The sequence below is a fragment of the Mustelus asterias genome, chromosome 7 (genome assembly GCF_964213995.1).
Source record: "Mustelus asterias chromosome 7, sMusAst1.hap1.1, whole genome shotgun sequence".
Taxonomy (NCBI): Eukaryota; Metazoa; Chordata; class Chondrichthyes; order Carcharhiniformes; family Triakidae; genus Mustelus; species Mustelus asterias.
The window spans coordinates 100,749,330-100,771,282 of record NC_135807.1 but is presented as its reverse complement, the minus strand read 5'-3'; the positions used below and the strand labels follow the sequence as shown (position 1 = coordinate 100,771,282).

At 41.0% G+C, this 21,953-nt stretch overlaps 1 protein-coding gene across 5 annotated transcripts in view; it reads right to left on the bottom strand.

Annotated features, from left to right (window-relative positions):
• The window catches only part of pdcd6ip (programmed cell death 6 interacting protein), a 96,170-nt gene that overhangs the window by 59,847 nt on the left and 14,370 nt on the right, over positions 1-21,953 (bottom strand). For all 5 annotated transcript variants that reach the window (XM_078216574.1, XM_078216573.1, XM_078216571.1 and 2 more), the window contains 4 exons: positions 18,703-18,757; positions 13,720-13,789; positions 11,456-11,583; positions 2,026-2,179 (listed from right to left, as the gene is read on the bottom strand). In XM_078216574.1, the coding sequence (XP_078072700.1) occupies positions 2,026-2,179; positions 11,456-11,583; positions 13,720-13,789; positions 18,703-18,757 (407 nt within the window). The remainder of the gene's footprint in view (positions 1-2,025; positions 2,180-11,455; positions 11,584-13,719; positions 13,790-18,702; positions 18,758-21,953) is intronic.

Here is a 21,953-nt window from a genome sequence, read left to right as displayed (position 1 = left end):
ATCCAACAGGTAATTTCTCTTGCGCCTCCAGGTTTCAACTTACCCCTGTTTGAATCCTTGTCTCTATTTTCTAGATAGTAGCATTTTGTTTCTTTGAGCTTCAAAATGTTCCATACAAGTCCCAAATGTCTTATCCTGCACATTTTTCCACCTCATTGGTGTAATGGTGCATTCTCAGTGCATTGAAATAAAAACTTCTATGAAGCCTCCCTTTTCAATTCAGGATCTCAAAATGTTGATCTCTCTCAATCTTTAAACATGACAACTTCATTATTGCCTTTTTTTACAATTGATTCAACATTGGTAGTTCCAGTATTATGGGCTTCAGTCTTTCAACTTGATTCACAAACAAAAAAATGTCTCCACAGTCAGACTAAATCTGCCTCTTTACTTTTGCATGGAACAGCATATAACATAACCATGTTCAAAGGATGAGCAATTAATGTATAGAGTAGTATGAAGAAAAGGGCTACATTTGAAGGAAGGTCAGATGGAAGCTGACATGTCAGGAAGATGCCTGAAGCCATAACACCCGTGGGCAGGCTAATCTAGCTGAGAATGGAATTTCTGTCTCTCGATGGGAGTAAGTTCCACTCTAGAAAGCTGCAGGTTAATCTGATTGGAAGTCCTGGAAGGACAAGAGGTCATGAGTAAGTGCTGCCAGGACTGCAGGGAAGAGCACAAAGGAATGTGTCACAGAAAGGTAATTTCCAGGCTGTTAGGGTGAGGAAACATCTAAGTAAGAATCCAGGGGTGTGGCGGGGCCGGATTTTGGAGGACAGGCGACAAAGAAGGGGAGGGGGTAATGATGACATTTCAGTAGGGTGGCCCTGCCTTCACTCATTTAAGCCACACAAAAAAAATGACCTTCCCGTTCCTGCCCACGCCAACTGCTTTATGGCATTGGCAGCAAATTATCCTGGAGAAAAGACTTACTAATACAGTCTATCAGGGAGATTTTGGTTGATTGGAGCTCAAGTGAGAGGTTAGCAGTTAAGAATTGTATGTTATCATGTTTAAGTATTGTTCAATTGGTAAATTTAAGGTAATTCATTTGTTAGAGTTAAATTGTATTGTTAAATAAAATTTGTTTTGGTAAAGGTTCCCTGGTTTGTCAGTTGAATCATGCCTGGAGTGAAATATTCTATCCTCACAATGCCAAAATAGAAAAATTCTTGGAATCTAGTCTGGCTTCTTAATGTACCTTAGGGTTTCTGACCCTAACATTATTACATAAAAATCTGAATGCTAGTGGGTGGCATTACATCAGGGGCAACACAGTGGCACAGCAGTTAGCACTGCTGCCTCATAGCTCCAGAGACTTGGGTTCAATTCCAGACTTGGGTGACTGTGCGGAGTTTACACGTTCTCCGTGTCTGTGTGGATTTCCTCCGGGTGCTCCTGTTTCCTCCCACAGTACAAAGATGTGCAGGTTAGATGGATTGGCCATGCTAAATTGCCCTTTAATGTCCCAAGATGGCTAGGTTAGATGGATCAACCATGGGGAATGTGTGGGGTTACCAGGATAGAGCAGGGGAGAGGGGCTGGGTAAGTTACACTTTCAGATATATTTTGTATTGGTAACGTCGCTACCATGAGAGCTGCCCTTGAAGCTTGCCACAAGGATTGGGGAACCAGTGTGATTATAGGGGTGGCACCCGTTGGACACAAAATTTTGAAGTTTTCAAGTGCAGACTCGATGTGCCAAATGGCCTCTTCTACCACTTGTAGGGATTCTATGATTTTATGATGAGAAATTACTTAAGTCTCAGCATTAGGAACACACACCATTTTTATTTCCACAACCAGCAAGTCAAACACTGAATGCAAACTGATTGTCATCGGGTTAAATAAAACTGATTTGATAGCATTTAACTTAAACGACACAAGCTAAAATTAATTATTCCAAAATATTAACTTACTAGAAAGAGCATTTAACAAGAATTGGTGAAATTTCTTAACATTTTATCAGTACAAGCTTCAGAATGAACACGTGAAAGAAAACATTTAAATAGTCATAATTACCAGCCGTTGCTTTCAGGAAAAATACCTCCTGTGCCTGAGCCAACATAATCACACTGAGGGTTCCAACTGTGTCAGGAGAAATATCCATAGAGGGCTCTCGATTCAGTGCTGACAGTACAGTGTCCTTGATGTGCTGGAAAACTCCACTGGCAAGCTATTAAAATAAAAACATCACATTACTTCTCCCAACATCTGTCCGCGGAATGAAACTTGAAAAAGTTAAGATTACTTCAATTTTGTAAACTTACAAATTCCTGACTCAGTTATGAATACTGCTTCCAGTTACAGTAATCTTAAAATTAAGGCTAAAGGAGAGAAATCAGAAAGCCGACCTTTTCCCCATACAAGAGCAGTAGAAATCTGGAACTTCTCTACCCCCAAAACTCCGAATGCTCGGACAATTGGAACTCTCAAGATTAAGCCTGATCCTTGAAGTCTTGATAACAACCTATCTGGAGCAATGGTGGGTACATGGATAGATCATTCGCAATTTAACTGCATGGTAGAATAGTTGAATGGCCTTCTCCTGTTCCCAGGGTTAGCACTTTAGTGCTCAATCTTAGGGCCATTCAATACATTACAAATACACCCACCTACCAGAAAGAAACAAACAGCTCCAAAGTGTTTTGGATGTTCCACTTATCAATAGTGCTGCAACTATCAACCTGCTTGCCAATAATATGGGAGAAATCGGCAATCTAGAAATTTTCCAGCTTATGGCCCCCTTGCTGCTTTATATTATTTAAGTTAGAAATAGAGTAAAATAAAGGATCACATGTGAGACATATACAAGGAAGAAAGAATCAAAAACAAGTGTTGAGAGAGACAAAGAAAAAGGAAGGACCAATGGCTGATAGAAATCATAAGTGAGAAAATAAAGTTAGAGAAGAAAGGTGTAGAGCAATAGTAGAAGGCTAACATCAAAACAAGAGTCTCAAAGGATGAGAGGAGGAGTAAATTATTTTAAAATCCTGTTAGTATTGACAATGACTTTTTCAAACACTAGAGGGCATTAACATTTTAGTTTCTGATTTTGGCACACAGAAAACTATAGCAGTTCTTTAAAATTATTTTGTAATAAATATGTCATCTTTAAAATGCCTTAATTCAAATCTGGAGCAGCCCTAATATGATGGGAGGGCAAATCAGAAAGGAATTACGCCACGGTTCACATAAAGTGGATTTTGAGCAGAGGATTTACATAGCTAGCTCCTAATGTTTGGCATGAAATTAAATTTAAAGACACACCACAGATGGGTAAAATTTAAAAACAAAAGCAAGTTTAAACCAAATATCTGTTTGTAATCCTCATCACTTGGCCTAGCTACCTTCTTGGTCAGGAAATTGTTTGCAGCGATTTTTGACAAGTGGAAATCTTTTTTTAAACCACAGCATTCTCATCTATGGAGGACATTCGCAGGATAGGGAGTCCCCTGGCATCTCAATTAAGTAGATATCCCTCATGCATGAGCCCATGTAATAAGTTTCCAACAACGATGAATGAATAGAAAACAGTAGCAGAAACCCAAGCGATTTACTTCCTCCTTCACAGCTGAGACCAATGATGTCAACTTATTAACTTGATCAAGGTCAGTTACTCATCACCGCCCCAAAGATCAAATTGACGCAATACTGATTGCATGACTCAGGATAACACCAGATGATGCATTTCCCCAAGAAATCATTAAGGACCTCTGGAGAAATAAAGATTCATTATACTCTAATCCCACATATTTGGGGTTGGCAGAACCGACATTTCACAAAACACTTAAGAGGCGATGATCCTTTGAAATGTTTGTGAGAAGTGTATGACATTATCCATGTGAAGGACATGCTCCTTCAGTGATGTGCCAAATTGGATTCATAGGAAAGAACATAAGAAATAGGAGCAGGGGTAGGCCATCTAGCCCCTCAAACCTGCTCCGCCATTCAATAAGATCATGGCTGATCTGATAATGGGTTCAGTTCCACTTACCTGCCCGCTCCCCATAACCCTTAATGGTTAAAAATCTGTGACTTAAACACATTTAACGAGGTAGCCTCTACTGCTTCATTGGGCAAAGAATTCCAAAGATTCACTACCCTCTGGGGGAAGAAGTTTCTCCTCAACTCTGTTCTAAATTGACTCCCCGTATTTTGAGGCTATGCCCCCTAGTTCTTGTGAGGACACAAATCTAGATTCAATGTTCTTTCCAGCAAGGACAAAGCTGTATCATATTTTTGATTTTATGACAGACAATGATCACTCAGCATTACTTTTTGGTGGTGACTGAATATCCTTTATTTCGATGCTAAGATTTTGACTTATGTTTTGATAAAATTGCATTATGCTGGCTAACTGGAGGCCTGTTGATCTTCACAAATGTCAATGGGCTGTTTATTTCTAGCATTTTCTCATTTTACTAATGCTTTTACAAATATTTTTAGGTTCTCTCCTGAACAGATTTTCATTTCATAACAGGAATGAAAATCAAAAATCCTGGCAGAAATTAGAAATCTTGGCCCATGATTGCTTGCCTGTAATTTTACAGGATTTTCTCAATATTACAGCCGAGGGAGAAATTTGCATGATGCAAAGATTTAACTTACTGCTGCAGAGCTTTAAACAGGGTACTATGCTCTGTAACATGAAACCAATTTGGGTTTTGTAGCACTCCAGTGACTCCACTGTTAAAAGTCATTTAGCATTGTATGTTGTGCTTGCAGCAAGCTTTCACAAACAGGAGAAATTAAATATCTCCATTGAGAAAGTTCATTAGGCTGACTCCTTGGGTAAACAGGTTGCCATATGAAAAAAGGCTGAGCAAGCTGCAGCTATACTATTTGGAGTAGTTGAAAAATGAGAGGTGATCTTATTAAAATAGACACGGTTCCGATGGGGCTTGTCAGAGGAGATTCTGAGAGGACATTCATTCCATCTTGTGGGGAAATCTAGAATTCAGAGGCACAGTTGAAAGGTGGGTCTCCAATTTAAAATGGAGGATTTATTTTCTCAGGGGGTCATTTATGTTCGGAATTCTATCCCACAGAGCATCAAGGCGGGGTGATTGAATGTATGCAAGACTGTATTCGACAGATTTTTGATCACCAAAGGAGTTAAGGGTCGTGGAGTCAGGCAGGCAAGTGTAGTTCAAGCCACAGTCAGATCAGCCACAATCTTATTAAATAGCAGAGCAGGCTTGAAAGGCCAGATAACATAGCCCTGCCCCTTTTCCTCATCTTGTGATTATGACCAGAAACTTATTTTCTTTACAAATACTGACCAACCTATTGTGCATTTCTCAGATGTTGTATTTCTTTCAGGTTTCCAGAACTGGTAACGTTTTCCTTTCATTACTATGTTATATTTGAAAAGTGCAAGTCGATTACAATTTGCTGCCCTTAAAATGCTGGTCAGTTTTGCCCATTGAGCTTGGGAACAAAAAATGGTCGAACAACACAGCAAGTCTTGCCTCATCTGTCAAGAAACAGTCAACATTTTGAGTCCAATGTGACTCTTCTTCAGAAATGTCCTGAAGTGTTCCAAAGAATTGTCATATTGAATCTAAAACATGAACTCAGTTTCTCTTTCTCTCAGACCTAAGTTTTGCAGCGTTTTGTTTATATTTCAAATTTGCAGTATCCACTGTTCTTGGCTTTGATCTTATTTTAGCATGACTGATTGAACAGGACTTGATAAACTTAAATCCATGTCTTTAAAAAGTGGAACTGAAAACCAAAGACAAAAGGATCAACATAATGGATCTGCAATGCATGTAAAGTCAGTATATAACATGCTCACACAAAAATGTAATATTTGCATAATGAAATAAAACGTAGGAGGAAATTAAATAAACCTAATGTTGAATTAACTATGGCTCCTTTGTTATGGTATCAAGGAAGTTACTGCTAAACTACAGCATGCCACCCTCAAAATGCAAAGTTTGTTCTGTTAAGTGCACTGATTCTGAAAATCAACCTCAGCGAATTCTTCAATGCTTTACAGAAAATTTATTGATCATTTTGACAGGAACAAGAAGATTTTTTTTCTCTTCACTTTTTCAATGGCAGGTTAAAACTAACAGAAACTAAGGGACAATTAAGCTCTCTGAAGTATCTGCTCAATTTAGTACGTTGTCACAAATAGCATTTTTGGAGGAGACAGAGCAAACCTAAGGCAGCATTTCACCCCAGCCCTACCCGATGCACCTTTGAGGTGCTGAGCAGAAAAAACAGAACTTGATTTTGTACAGATTTGTATATTTTCTAAACAAGAGAGTATGGTTCTCCATTTGTAGCTGATCACCATCATGTCGTCAGTTCCTCACCGTAAACCTCAACGACTTCCCCTTGATAGGCAAAACTGGATTAGACATGTTAAAAGCTATAAGAGAAATTAAATTTTCAAACTTTGAAGATCTTACCGCCACCCAGTATCCTCTCAGCAGTAGGATATTAGTCATGGGTACAAAATATAAGGCAGATACTTCTGCCTAGATCCACAAGGCACATGCAAATATTTACTCATTTTCAGCATCAAAGGCTCCCTGATCAATGTTAAATCGGTCAATATTCACAGTCAGAAAGAATTCAGTTCCAATTTTTTTCCAAGAGCAGCACAAATTTAGCCACAAATAGCCTGGGAACATGGCATCTGAATCAGGTATTAAAATTGGATGAAATTAAAAATTTTAAGGCAGCAGATCACCCCCTTTAAGGTGTAAAGGAAGCACTCTATCAAAGATAACACTTGTACTGGTTTAGTGGAAATGCACCTCATATTGCAGTCATTTTAGTGCTAAAGAACTTATCAGAATAGCACTTTGGAAGAGATGTGGAAGGAAGCTCAAACATCCAGCACAGGATAAATGTGTAACTGAATTCAACTACTCTCAATGTTAACGTCAAAATAAATAGTGCCAGGAATAGAGTCCTTCCATAATTATTATTTGTACAATATTCTTTTATAACCCAGATCTTTCAATGCAGGTCTTTCAAATAAATGGCTGTGTTCAAATGATAATCAGGTCACCTCGATGAAATTTGAACTCTTTGGAATGATCAAGTTAAAACCCAAAAATTCAAAGAGTGTCAAATCTCCCACTTCTTTTTCAAAATTATAAAGCAACAAAAACAAACTTCTAAATTTTCGTCTTTCTGTGGCTGTAACAAATTAATTCAAACAAAAGGCTCTCTATTCGCCACAGAATACGGAGACAAACACATTATCAGAAGTAATCCAAAGGATTTATGACCAATCCCAGCCTTGTTTCCACTGTCTGAACCATTGATCCCCCTTTTAGATGCAATCCTCCATTGCAGTTTATCACTTTTGGGAGATCATGGCTAAGTCAATGTTTGATGACAAAGGAACAGCCAGGGGCAGAGAGCTGCCTCTAATTGTCACCTTGCTGCTCACTCCAACCTTAAGTTCTAAGAGAAGTTATCTTGGTTGGATGCACAAATTCTGCATCATTTCCTGGATGACAATTGAAAAGCTTTCCAAATTCCTCTTCAAGCGCTCTGGTGTTATGCACAAATGCACTAAATACATGCCTGGCAAGCAAGCAATCAACAACTTGCAGAGATTATCCCAAAACAGGAATATTTATGGCAAAAAAAGGGCCTGAGCCAAAGTCAGGGCTCTGGCTCCCAATGGCGAAAAGGTCAAGAACCAGAACACAAATTCATAGCGATTGGAAAAAGAACCACAGACAATGAGGAAAATGATTTCTTTGAGAGGAGGTAGGGGAGAGTTTCCCAAATTTTCTCTCATTGTGACTCCATTTTAATACCTGAAAAAATGGTGCAACCCCAAAGTGAAGACAGAGGTGAGGGAGGGGTTGAAGGGAAAGAGAAAGAGTTTGTTGAGGGGGGCTGGAGCCAATGGCTTTGTCCACAACATGTTGGAAGACTCTGATCGGACCTTAGATGCATGTGATGAGCAGAGAGTGTAAGAGAAATATGAAGCAAAAAGACTGTAGATAACAGATGTCAAGTTTCTCAGGCAAGCTCCAACTGGTTGAGTAGCAGAAATTCAGAGGGAAAGCAAAAAAATGCTCAAGTCCATAAGAGTCAAGTATCTACCAAAACAAGGAACCCAAAATTATTTAATCGACATATAAAATAAATGGGTGGCAAAAGAAGGATGAAGCAATTAGAAACCAAAAAAGGGGATTTACACACAGAGGCAATGGGTCTGACTATGGTACTAAGTACTTGACATCAGTCTTTACCAAGGAAGATGTTGTCAAACTCAGTAATGGAAGTTTTGAACTATTGAATGGACTAAAAATTGATAAAGAGGCGTAATGGGAAAGGCTTGCTGTATTTAAAAGTGGATAAGTAACCAGAGGGAAGTAAAGGTGGAAATTGCAGTGACACTGGCCATAATTTTACAATCCTCTTTAGATACAGGGATGGCACCAAAGAAGTGGAGAATTGCAAATATTACATCCTTGCTTAAATACTTGCTCAGTATTCCCAGCACTTGCTGTTTTTATTTCCAATTTCCAACATCCACAGTACTTTGCTTTTACCGGAGTGAGAAATAAAAGGCAGACTCAGATAAATTTGCCATGCATAGAGCATTGCAAGTTGCAGGTACTAGTTTCCACATGGGATTACGAGATCTTGACAACAACAGAGATCTGGTTCAACACAAGGGAAAAACACAAACTTAATATCTCTTGCTACAATGTATTCATGAAAGGGTAGAAAAGGGAGACAAGGAAGGGGAGTGAGCAGGGAAGAGAATGGCAGTACGAATCAAAGGTTTTCTTACAACACTGGAAAGGAGGGTGGTACAAAGCGTTGTTCTGTTTGAGGGTACAAAGACTGAAGTTATTTATGCAGACCTAACAAAAAGAACTATTCAAATACGGGGAAGGATGTCGAGAAGCGATTTTGCAAATAGACTTCAGAAAGATGCAAGAAAAACAGCAATTATTCTGATACAGATTAGGAAAATAACAGTATGAAGGACAAAGTGGGAAAGAATTCCTAAGATGCGTAAAAGAAAACCTTATCAGCATGTTGCCATTCCAACAAGCAAGCTAATCAACCTGAAAAGCTCTGCACAGTTGCTATCCTGTCATGTTGAATATTTCCAGCATTTTCTGTTTCAATTTCAGTATCTAGCACCTGCAGCATTGATTTTTTTTTAAAAAGGATGGAAGCAGTGTGGATTTAACTCTAGAGTAACTTTAGAAAAACAATGACTGCACCATTCGGTTTCAAGGGCTTCAGGCAATTTGATTCATTCCATGTGAAATCAAGAAATGGCTGAAGGCACAGATAGTGCAAAAGCTGTGGGCACTGATAATGTTTTTCAGTAGTACTACAGACTTCTGTTCCAGAATCCAAAGATGCGCAGGTTAAGTGGATTGGCCATACTAAATTGCCCCTTAGTGTCAGGAGGACTAATTAGGGTAAATATGTGGGGTTATGGGGATAGGGCCTGGGTGGGGTTGCAGCCGATGCAAACTCAATGGGCCGAATGGCTTCCTTCTGCACTGTAGGATTCTATGATTCTATCTTGCTGTGCCCAGAGCCAAGCTGTTCCAGTGCAGCTACAACACTGGCATCTACCGAGCAAAGTAGAAATTTGCCCAGATTGGTCCAGTCCACAAAATGCAGAACAAATCCAACACAGCCAATATTCCTCCCATCATTCAATTCTCAATCATCAGTAAAAGTGATGGTTGGGGTATATCTACAGCCCTATCAAGCGGCACTTGCTTAGTAAAAACTTGCTCACTGACACTCAACTTTGGTTCTGCCAGAGTCACTCAGCTCCTGACCTCATTACAGCCATGGTTCAAAGAGGACAAAAGAGCTGAACTCCAGATGGGAGGCAAGTGATTGCACTTGACATTAAGGCCTCATTTGACTGGATGTGGCATCAAGGATCCCTAGCAAAACTGGAGTCAAAGGGAATTAGGGCAAAGGTTGCAAAACACCTAGCACAAAGAAAGATGGTTGTGGTTATTGGAGGTCAATCATCTCAGCTCCAGGACATCACTGCAGGGGTTCGTCAAGGTCGTGTCCTACGCCCAAGCATTTTCAGCTTTTTCATCAATGAGCTTCCTTCCATCATAAGGATAGAAGTGGGGATGTTTGCTGTTGGTTTCACAATGTTCAACAACATCTGCAATTCCTGAGATACTGAAGTAGTCTATGTCCAAATACAGCTAGACCTGGACAATATACTGCTAAGTAACATTTGCACCACAAGTGTCAGGCAATGACCATCTCCAATCAGAGAGAATCTAACCCATCTCCCTGACATTCAATAGCATACCATCACTGAATCCCCCACCATCAACATCCTATGGTTACCATTTATCAGAAATTGAATTGGACGAGCGACATAAATACTGTGGCTGCAAGAGCAGGTCAGACGCTAGGAATCCACTTGCCTGGATAAGTGCAGCTTCAACAACATACGAGCAACTCGACACCATCCAGGACAAAGCAACCCACTTGATTAGCACCCCTTCCACAAACATTCATGCCCTCCACCATCAATGAACAGTGGCAGCAGTGTAAACCATGTACAAGATGCACTGTGGTAACTCAATGCGCTGCACTAACTCACCAAGATTCCTTAGACAACACCTTCCAAACCCACGACCATTAAGAGCAAGGGCAGCAGACTCACAGGACCACCACCACCTGGATGTTTCCTCTAAACCACTTGTCATCCTTACTTGGAAATATATCACTGTTCCTTGACCGTCGCTGGGTCCAAATCCTGGAACGCACACTCTAACAGCACAATGACTGTTCGTACATCAGGACTGCAGTGGTTCAAAGCGGCAGTTCACCACTACCTTCTCAAGAAAAATTAGGGATAGGCAATAAATGCTGGTCTAGCCAGTGACACCCATTCAGTAAATGAATGAAAAAAACAGATATGGGTAATTGACAGAAGAACCCTAGCTGAAATGGCACCTTTGTTAGAAATGTAGCAAATTGTGGATACACTGCATGAGTGTGCAAAGAAAATAAATTTTAAAGCAACTTTAAAAAAGGAATTGAATAAATAGCGAAGCAAGATAAAATTGCAGGATTAAGTCGAAAGATCAGGCAAATGAGACACACTGGGTAACTTTCAAACAACCGGCACAGGCAAGTCGGCCTGAATTGCCAACTTCTATCTTGAAAGATTCCATGATTCTAAGATTGCACCACTTGGACTGGAGGGAATAACCAAGATCAATGAGGATGAGATGTATGAGCATTGAAAGGTGGAAATGACCAAGTAACTGTGATTGAAATTACTGAATGAGAGTCATTCATGGAGAGGCTGATGGGGAAAAAGAGTAAGAACATACCAGGGAAAAACACGGCATGGGGCTTGGTGGCAAGAGAGTGAAGCTGCCATCTAAAAAAAAAATCACAAAGGAAAAATATGACAACAGATTTTATGAAAGTGACCCCCGCATACCTGGTAATACTTAGCTGCTGCTTTCAACCCTTCGTCATTCTCCAGATTCTGCTCTGCTGCAATCTGGCTAGCAAGAGCTCCAATGTTGAACAATACACAGCTCTTTTCATATCCCAAACTTGCAAGAGCTGAAATCAAATGAAAGAAACACAGGATAGCTAAAATCCTCTAAACCATGTAGCTTCCCAAATTTTGAGTCGCAGAATCCCCAGTGATATACCAGGAGCATCAGGCAACCCCAACCACACTCAATGTCAACGCCTTTTTTTTGTGTCACAAAATAGATACAAACACAAACCAAATGCAAACAAGTCTTTTCTAGCTATATCTATGTAGATATTAATCTGGTAATTAAAAAGTTCTGGTCATAAATACAGAATCCCAACAGTGCAGAAGGGGCCGTTGAGCCTATTTAATATGCACCAACCCCACCCCCGCCCAGCTCGCCATGTCCCATTTGCGCACCCCAGCTCACCTTTCGCCCGCTCCCGTTCGCCCCCTTTTGCCACTCGCCTTTCACCTGCTCCCTCTTGTTCCTGTGCTCCCGCACTCACCCGTACCCCTCTGTGTCTCTTGCCCCTCCCATTCGTGCCCTCCCTCCTGCACTCGCGCCTGCACCCGTTCACATCCTCTCGCACCTCTCTTAATACCTCCAGGTCTTACCTTTGTTATTTTTAATGTGAGAAATAATGCAGGAAAGCAGATTGTAATATACACAAACACACAAGACACGCATCACTCCTTTATTCTGGCCCCTCACCCACTCCCATTTGCTCGCGTTCACACCCTCTGCCATTCATGCCCTCCCACACGCACCCTTTCACAGGGCACCTCCTACCTCTCATCCACTCACGTCCCTGCGCCACCTTTTGCCCTCATCCCTCCCCTGCTCACACCTTCTCACCCTCTCCCCCCTCACCTTATTTATTTAAAGTTTATTTATTTGTCACAAGTAGATTTACATTTACTGTGAAAATCCCTCGCACCCCGGCACCCCCTTTTGTCTCTCGCCCCCTCACCCTCCCCTGCTCCCGTTCACATATCCTCTTGCCCGTTCCGGTTTGCGCGCCCTCAAGCCTCTTGCCCATGTCCATTCGTGCCCTGGCGCCCCTTCCCCCGTACACCACCCCCCCCATTTGCACCTCCTCACCCTTCGCCTGCTCCTGCCCTCTCGCCTCTCTCTCCCGTTTACACAATCTTGCACATCTGTCTCTTACTTGTGTACTCTCATTCCCGCGCACCTCACACTCCTGTCTCTCTTACTCATTTCACAAACACTCATGTCTCTCAGTCGGTCGCTCTCTGTTTCTCCCATTCGTACACTCACGTGTTGCTCACGCATTCACTTACTCAAACATTCAGACCCCACATCTTCACCCACACAAAGAGGCAGGAATTTCCCCACACCTGCCACCCAAAATTCCACTCTTCCCCCACCAAATCTGTCTTTCCCAACCCCCCTTTTGCCACCCCCCTCCTCCTCTCACCTCGCCACCCTCCTCAACTAGCAACCCCCGTCCCCCTCCTCCTCTCACTTCGCCACGCTGTCCCCTTCCTCCTCTCACCTCGCCATCCCCCCCACCTACCAACCCACCGCACCCTCCTCCTCTCACCTACCAACCCACCCCCCGCCACCCCCTCCTCTCACCTATCAACCCACCCCATCACCCTCTCTCACCTACCAACCCCTTCCCTTGCCAAACCACCCCGCATCACCTTATCATCCACACACCTAGCCTCCCCCCACACCCATCCCCTCTTCCACCCATCCACCACCCACCCTCCCAGCCCCTCTCTTTCTTGAGAGTTTTGGAGAGCTCAAGTGAGAGGTGACCCAAACTGCAAGGTTACATTGCAGACCGAACAAAGCAATCACCCATTCTGCATCTGGTCGCAAAATAAAAACTGCACTCTGACTAGTGACTCAAATGTGCATCAATCAAGTGCAGGTTACATGTTTGCCACAAAAAAAGGGAACAAAAATAATAGGGGATGAACTCGATAAATTTCTGGGATTCTGGAACTATGGAGCCAAAAGTCTATCACCAGGAAATAGCAAAAGACGAGATGGGATTTTACACTGGAAAAAAATCCAGAGGAGGGGAGAGTTTGGGGGAATGAGAGGTGAAGGGAGGAGAAAAGGGAGTATTTGTCGGAATAGAACATGTGAAATAATTGAAGGGGGAAGGGGGGAAAAATTAAGCTTTAAGCTTTTCCCCCCCAAATTTTGTCCCCAAAATACCATAACATAAACAAGTACTTACCAAGCTTAACAGATCCTCCAAACAGGGACCCTTTATCAAATGCATCTTTCCAGGTGAAAGTTAAACAAAGCTTTAAAAGGGAGGGAAAAAATCATTTAAGTTTTAAATTGGCACATTTCTTGTAATATCAATTGTGACAGGTTAAAATTTCATTGCTTGCACAATCAGTTAATGCACATTTTGCGACTCAAATCCCAGTGATGTTCAGCATTTGCCATTATCACACATTGAGCAACCTCTTTAAAAAACTGAGCAATTTTGTTTCAAGGTCAGCTGTAAATTGAAACGAATTAACATTATGTACATACATCAAAACAATGGAAGTCTGATAAATCTTAGTCAAATCTAATGACCTATACAGGTTTTAAGTTAAATATATATGAATTAAGCATGATTTCTCAGACTTTATATGTTTCAATGCATATCACACAAAAGATCTGATTTGCACAAAATATGTATAAAAGCAAATCTGATCCAATTATCAAAGAATTTAAAAATATTTGCAGTGTTAATTTGGAAAATGAATTCAATCAATATGATTTAATCCTTTCGTACAATGCCTTTTTATTGTGGGAGCCTGGTTTATACAGATTTGATGATAGTGACTGGAAATTACACCCACAACTATCCTCCTTCAAACCCAAATTAATCACGTGCTAACTGCAGTCAGCACTTTGATTCAAGGTTAGCTGTGAGTGCCACAGCCAACCGTGAAATCAAGGCAAATATCACTTATTCACATCAAAGTTGTATAAATAGGCATTTGGAAAATGACCAACACTTAGAAGACTTCACCTGCTCTATCCTTAACTTCACTTCACTAGGCTGGAAATTTGGGCAAAGAAATGGCAGATGGAGTTCAATCCAGATAAATGCGAAGTGATGCATTTTGGTAGAACTAACGTAGGGGGGAGCTATACGATAAATGGCAGAACCATAAAGGATGTAGATACGCAGAGGGACCTGGGTGTGCAAGTCCACAGATCCTTGAAGGTGACGTCACAGGTGGAGAAGGTAGTGAAGAAGGCATATGGCATACTTGCCTTTATAGGACGGGGCATAGAGTATAAAAGTTGGGGTCTGATGTTGCAGTTGTATAGAACGTTGGTTCGGGTGCATTTGGAATACTGCGCCCAGTTCTGGTCGCCACACTACCAGAAGGACGTGGAGGCTTTAGAGAGAGTGCAGAGGAGGTTTACCAGGATGTTGCCTGGTATGGAAGGGCTTAGTTATGAGGAGAGATTGGGTAAACTGGGATTGTTCTCACTGGAAAGACGGAGGATGAGGGGTGACCTAATAGGGGGGTATAACATTATGAAAGGCATAGATAGGGTGAGTGGCGGCGGTGGGAGGGAAGAGGTTTAACACGGATATCAGAAGGACGTATTTTACACAGAGGGTGGTGGGGGCCTGGAATGCGCTGCCGGGCAAGGTGGTGGAGGCGGACCCACTGGGAACGTTTAAGACTTATCTAGGTAGCCACATGAGTGGAGTGGGAATGGAGGGATACAAAAGAATGGTCGAGTTTGGACCAGGGAGCGGCGCGGGCTTGGAGGGCCGAGGGGCCTGTTCCTGTGCTGTATTGTTCTTTGTTCTTTGTCTTTTAATGCTGTTCAAATAAAAGTATGCTATCTTTCACCTCTAACTGATTCAACACATCTATTGCTTAAAACATTACCAAAACAGAGAGTATATTTCCTAGCGAATTCACTTGCTACCAGGATCTCAGTAAAGTGCTGTGAATATCCCAGGAAAACTACATAAAATGCTGTTTGCCATTTCTTCAGTTTCTGCCAAGCTTCACAATTAGAATGCCCAACTAAGAGAAACTCAACTTCAAAGATACTCTGGTAACATGTTGGTATACTGGAATCCTCACAAATGCAACTCCGGAGGTGATAACTAGATCAGTAGCAGCTAAATTAAGAGTGATATAGTTAGTCATAGTAATGGAAAACAAATTTTAAAATTGTTTTTTTTTAAAGCTGTGGTGTTGGAGAGACAAGGTCTTTGATATAGGTCCTGGTGATGATGCCTTCATTTAAAATATCCACATCAGGGAAGGCATGTTCCTTCTTTTGCCAGGATCAAGAATGTCACAAAGTGAACATTCTGCTGGGGAAGAGTAAAAAGCCAAATGCCATGGTCCACATTGGTACCAATGTCTTAGACTTAGATTGGAAGGGGAATGGGGTCCTGCAATCAGAGTTTAAGGAGCTAGGTAGAAAATTAGCAAGCAGGAACTCAAACGTGGTAATATCTGGATTACTGTCAATGCCATGTAAAAGTGAGTACAGAAATAAAGAGGATAAAGCAGATGAATGTGTGGCTGGAAACATGGTGTAATTCCTGGGACAGGCTCTGGGAAGATGGCACATGTACAAGCTTGACAGGTTGTACCTGAACAGAGTGGGACTGAGCCCGTCATGAAGCATATTGCTTGTGCTGTCGAAAGGACTTTAAACAAACTCGGCAAGAGTGCGGGAACAAAGAGGAAATATTGGAGAGCAACACCAGGATGCACAAAACACTGGGAGAAACAGAAAGCATTATAAAAATTAGTAAAAATGAAGAAATTAGTTAATAAGTGAAGTCAGAGTAAGGGAGAAAGTAATGATGTCTAAATCAGCATTACTGTTCATGTATGTGAATGCACAAAGTATAGCAAATAAGATTAGGGAGTTACAGGCGCAGACTGAGTTGAGGATGTTGTGGCAATAACAAAGACCTGGCTCAAGGGGCGGCACGGTAGCACAGTGGTTAGTACTGCTGCTTCACAGCTCCAGGGACTTGGGTTCGATCCCCGGCTTGGGTCACTGTCTGTGTGGAGTTTGCGCATTCTCCTCGTGTCTGCGTGGGTTTCCTCCGGGTGCTCCGGTTTCCTCCCACAGCCCAAAGATGTGCGGGTTAGGTTGATTGGCCATTCTAAATTGCCCCTTACTGTCCTGAGATGCGTGGGTTAGAGGGATTAGCAGGTAAATGTGTAGGGATATGGGGGTAGGGCCTGGGTGGGATTGTGGTTGGTGCAGACTCGATGGGCCAAATGGCCTCTTTCTGCACTGTAGGGTTTCTATGATTCTATGATTCAAGGAAGGGCAAGACTGGGCGTTAAATATTCCTGGGTACAAGATGTTCAGAAAAGATAGAAAAGGAAGGAAAAGGGGAGAGGGGGATGTTTTTCATGCGAGAGAGCACTGCAGTGCTGGGGAGAGAGAGGATACCCCAGAGGATTCAATTTGGAATCAATTTGGCTAGAGCCAAGGAACAAAAAAAGGGTTAGATTACATTGATCAATGTAGTCTATAGACTACCAACTAGTGAGGCCGATGTAGAAGAACAAATCAGCATTCTATGATTCTTCTATGGGAAATTACAGAGAGATGCAAACATTATTGAAGGCTGTACCCAATGGGCCCATCTGAGTTTGTGTCTGTTTCTTAATTAGAGATTTAATTTCCTCCCCAACAAGGTGAAATGGGGAGAAGTAGTTTTGTTATTTTGGGGATGGATTTTGTAATTTAAGGACGTTCACAGGAGCAGGTCCCATGTGCCCAGGTTCCCGTGGATCCAGGCCTGTCAGTTCCTGTTAATGTAATGAAAGAGCCCAGTCCTGTTTGTCCAGAGAGTTTAATTCAACACTTCACTAGTTGGGAACAGATCCCCAATAAGTAACCCCCAGGAGGAAAATGTAGCATCAGTTAACATCCAGAAACACTTTGCAATGAAGCATTCGCTGTACCTTTTTAAATATAGTGAATTTACCTGTCTTCTATTGGAAAAAGAAACACTTGTAAATTAATGAATACTCCTGTTTTAGACAGGTAAATGTAATCTAAACCTGAAATGTTTTAAATATTTTAAGTTAGTGTGTTGAAAGCCCACACCTTGGGCGTACATCAATTTATTGCAGAGTGTCTATATCAGGGGGGTTAAACCAATCATGATTTTGAGAGCGTGATTTCTGCTCAATGAGGGATTTTCTATTAACGATTAGTTTTTGCAATACTCCAAGGCAGTCGCAACATTTGTTCATTGGTTTTCTGTATTGTTGACAACAGAAAATGTAAAGTTGCTCATTTAGACAGTAATAGAAAATGGAGATGGCAGATCGACACCTAGAATGAGTTTAATACAAAATATTAAAATTTCCAATTGACGTTTTCAGTTATTGGTTTGTTCATTACTTAGTGGATCTGATTGATATATTCACATGTATACTTCTTACCTCAAGATAAATATATTGTAAATTGTCTTTTGCTATTGAATGGGATGGTTAAAAATCCTTTCGTTCATTGCAAGTGCCAGCAACAGGTTCCTCCTGATCCTTTTCCTGTGTTAGTTTTTACTTTGAAATGTGGAATATTTCAATTGCCAAGCTGTTATTTTTAAATGCTAATTTTATTTTTGTGATGGTTAACATGATGAAAGTGGAAGTATCCACATTAAAGAATGTAATATTAACAGCAAGCTTTCTTCAGAGTTTATCCAATTGACAACATTATAGCCCATATTATAATTCGGCTGGCAATGAACACTGAATAATAATGCGATGAAAGTTTCTCCTTCCTCAGTGCAGATGGATACATTCTACCACGTTTGTTTTGTGATTTAGATCTGAATGTCCATGTGTAAAACATCAAGGACACTTTGGATTCTGTGAATTGGAAAGAATTAAATGAGCTGATTTAAACTGAAGGCATGAATTGCAGTGGTGTTTGGAAACCATCACTGAGGTGGATTTATCAGTGAAATAGGATATTGCAGACGGAACTAGGAAGATTTCTTGGAAAAAAAAGAGGTGGCATTTGGAACTTGTAATGGTAAACAAATCAGTGAAGAGGTCTACAGTCCATTACAACAGATAGATAATATATACAAGACTACTTCAATGCAGAATTTGCTGACCATGTACAGGGATAAAAGGGCTTCACGTCAATGCAAAACATCGACTAAAAGTGCAAAAAGAAATACAGACTTGAATACCTGATTGTCGGCAAATGGAAACTTGAGCTCAATGGAACACAGTTGATCATAATACCTGAAAGAAAAGCAAATCAGTTAGGACTAAATACTTGATGTTTTCAGTACATGTTTCGTCACCCGTTCTGAGATGTATTCATAGAACATTAAGAAAACACTGCCCCAGATCTTCTTTTGATAGTGTAATGGTATCTTGTACACCCACATACGAGGCAGATGAGGCTCCAGTTTAATGCTTTTTCCGAATAGGGTACTCAAAATGTCAAGTTATGTCCTCGTTTATACAATCAATTAAGCAAAACCCTCACTACAGTTGGATAATGGCTTTAAATTCGAAGCCTAAGATTGCTGAACCACAATTTTGTGCACAAAGATTTCAGAAAGCTTCTCAAAGTAGCAAACTGCTTGAATGAAGAGTTTCAAAACTCAAAACAATGAACTGAAAATGACAAAAAATAATTGAATATTTTACTCAGAACTCACATAAATGTGAATTTGCTTCTGGTCACATGACCTTGGGTTTGATCGTAGCCTCCCTTGGGTTGCATACAAGATGCTCCTAAACACTCACTCTACATTAATATTTGCTGCAAATTATTCAGTATTTGCTATGATCATTTATTAACTGCTTATTATAAATGACACTGATGGAAGTCCTGTTTTTTTTTCCAGTCAGACCCTGAGTGAGAGGGAAACCCTAAGATTTTGATAGTTGCTGAAACAGAAAATTCAGTTTTTGGGTTAAGTGAAGCTGGTTGAAAACAGATTTGAAAATAAGAGTAAGTTCACCAAGTGATAGAATAAAAGCAAGCTAATGATTGGATCCAGAAGTTGACAATAGACAAATATAAGGTTGCTGCAGCTGTTTCTATAGCTGAAGTAATTCATTTTATGGAAATTGATTTCATATGAAGTAATCTGTTTCATACCTCAGCGATGCCTTTTGCCTCAACCACTTATTATTTTGGTCACTAATAGATTCTCTTGTATGTTAGCCACAAATTTCTTTTCTTGCTGTCTCTTTGGTCCTGTCACTCAATTTATCACTTCTCTGTCCTTCTATATTCCACCTCATTTTCCTGACTTCGCCAATGGGCGTTTTTGTGATCGAATGGACATTTCTCATGTGCAACCATAGGTTTCTGCATCGAGTCCCTTACTTTTCATGATATGCATCAAATATTCAGACTTGCACAGATTTAAGAAGTTTGCAGATTATACAAAAACTAGCCATGCGGTTGAGTGAGGAAAAAAGCTGTAGATTTGCCTGGTCAGATGGGCAAAAATGGCAAATGGAGTGGTAATGAATTTGGCAAGGAAAAACGAGGCAAGGGAAGAGAGAATAAAAATGGTAGGATAGCGAGAAATGTGGACGGAAAGACATCTACCTTGGTATACATATTTATAAATTCCTGAAGGTAGTAGAACAGGTAAATAAAGGTGCTTTAAAATGGCATATGGAATACTTCCCTTTATTAACCAAAGCATATAAATAACAGCAGGCAAGTTAAGCGAAAGCTGTCTAAATCACAAGTAAGACTACAGTTAAAACATGATGCATAGTCGAGGTCAACACCTAACTGGGAGGATATGTTTGTACTGGAGTGGGTACAATGATTTACAGAGCTATGACCCAGGAATAGCTACTGCTTGAAAGGAAAGATTGGATAGTATTTGGTTGATTTCCTTTGAACATTAAAGAGGCTGAGGGCAGGTGTGTAAAATTATGAATTGTCTAAAGTGAGTGGATAAAGGAATCTATTTTAGTGGAGAGGTTTATGACCTTAGCTCATGTTACTGGATTGAGAGACCCAAACTTTTATTTTGTTTAGAAACATGGAGGACAACTACCAAACAGACATACAGACTTTCTAACAAAAGGACAAAACATTTAAACAAAAAAAAGACTACATTTACGAGATAAAAATGTCAATGGTTTCATACAAACACCAGTGAGTCAGCCTAATTACACTTCACCCCAATGACATATTTGTAATGATAACACGTATCTATCTTCATCTCCAATAGTCATGGCAAGTAAGCAGTACATGCCAACTAATAAGTGAACAGCAGCGAGTCAACTTGTCTCACGGAAACCCTGCCTCTCTCATGAAGGGTTCCAATCGCAATGCTCAAAGAACTCGTTTTGGAATTCTCTTCCAAACAACACTTTCTCGTGAACATCTTCCACAAGGATTCAAACTCTCCTTCCAATGTTCCTTCTTGTTGTGCAGTCATGCACTCTCTAGATATTCAGCCAAGCAGAACACATTTTCACAATAACTTAATTGCAGTGTTAATGTAAGCCTACTTGTGACACTAATAAATCAACTTAAATCTTTTAAAACATTGATCCAAAAATCCATTGTTATAGAGTTTCACAACACAAACAGAGGCCCTTTGGCCCATTGTGACTGTGCCAGCCATCAAGCACCTATCTATTCTAATCCCACTTTCCAGCACTTGGTCCTTAGTCTTGTATGCTATTTCAAGAGCTCATCTGAATGCTGAATTGTTGTGAGGGTTCCTGCCTCGACCACCATTTCAGGCATATTCACCTTCCAGGTGAATCCCCTCAAACTCCTGTCCCTTACCTTAAATCTATGCACCCTGGTTATTGACCTCTTTACAAAGGGGAAAACATTCTTCCTATCTATCCTGTCTACGTTCCTCAATTTTGTACGCCCCAATCTGGTGCCCCCAGAGCCTTCTCTGCTCGGAGGAAAGCAACCCCAGCTGAACCAGCCTCTCTTCATAGGTGAAATGCTCCAGCACAGGCAACAGCCTGGTGAATCTCCTCTGCACCCTCCCGAGTGCAATCACATCCTTCCTGCGTGTGGCAACCAGAACTGCACAGAGTACTCCAGCTGCTGCCTCAAGTGCTTTATACAATTCTGTACCTCGGCTAATAAAGGCAAGCATCCTATGTGCCTTCTTAATTAGCTTAGCTATCTGTCCTACTGCCTTCAGGGATCTGTGGACTTGCACCCCAAGGCCTCTGTCTTCTGTACTTTCTGGAGTCCTGACATTCACTGTTATTCCCTTGCCTTGTTACTCTTCCAAAAATGTATCATCTCACACTTTTCAGGCCTACTCCTGCTTCTAGTTTTTATGTTTCTTTGGCTCTAGAGGCTAAAGGGATCAAGGGATATGAGGGGAAGGGGGATCAGGATATTGAAGTCGATGATTAGCCATGATCAAAATGAATGGCGGAGCAGGCTCAAAGGACCAAATGGCCTACTCCTGCTTCTAAT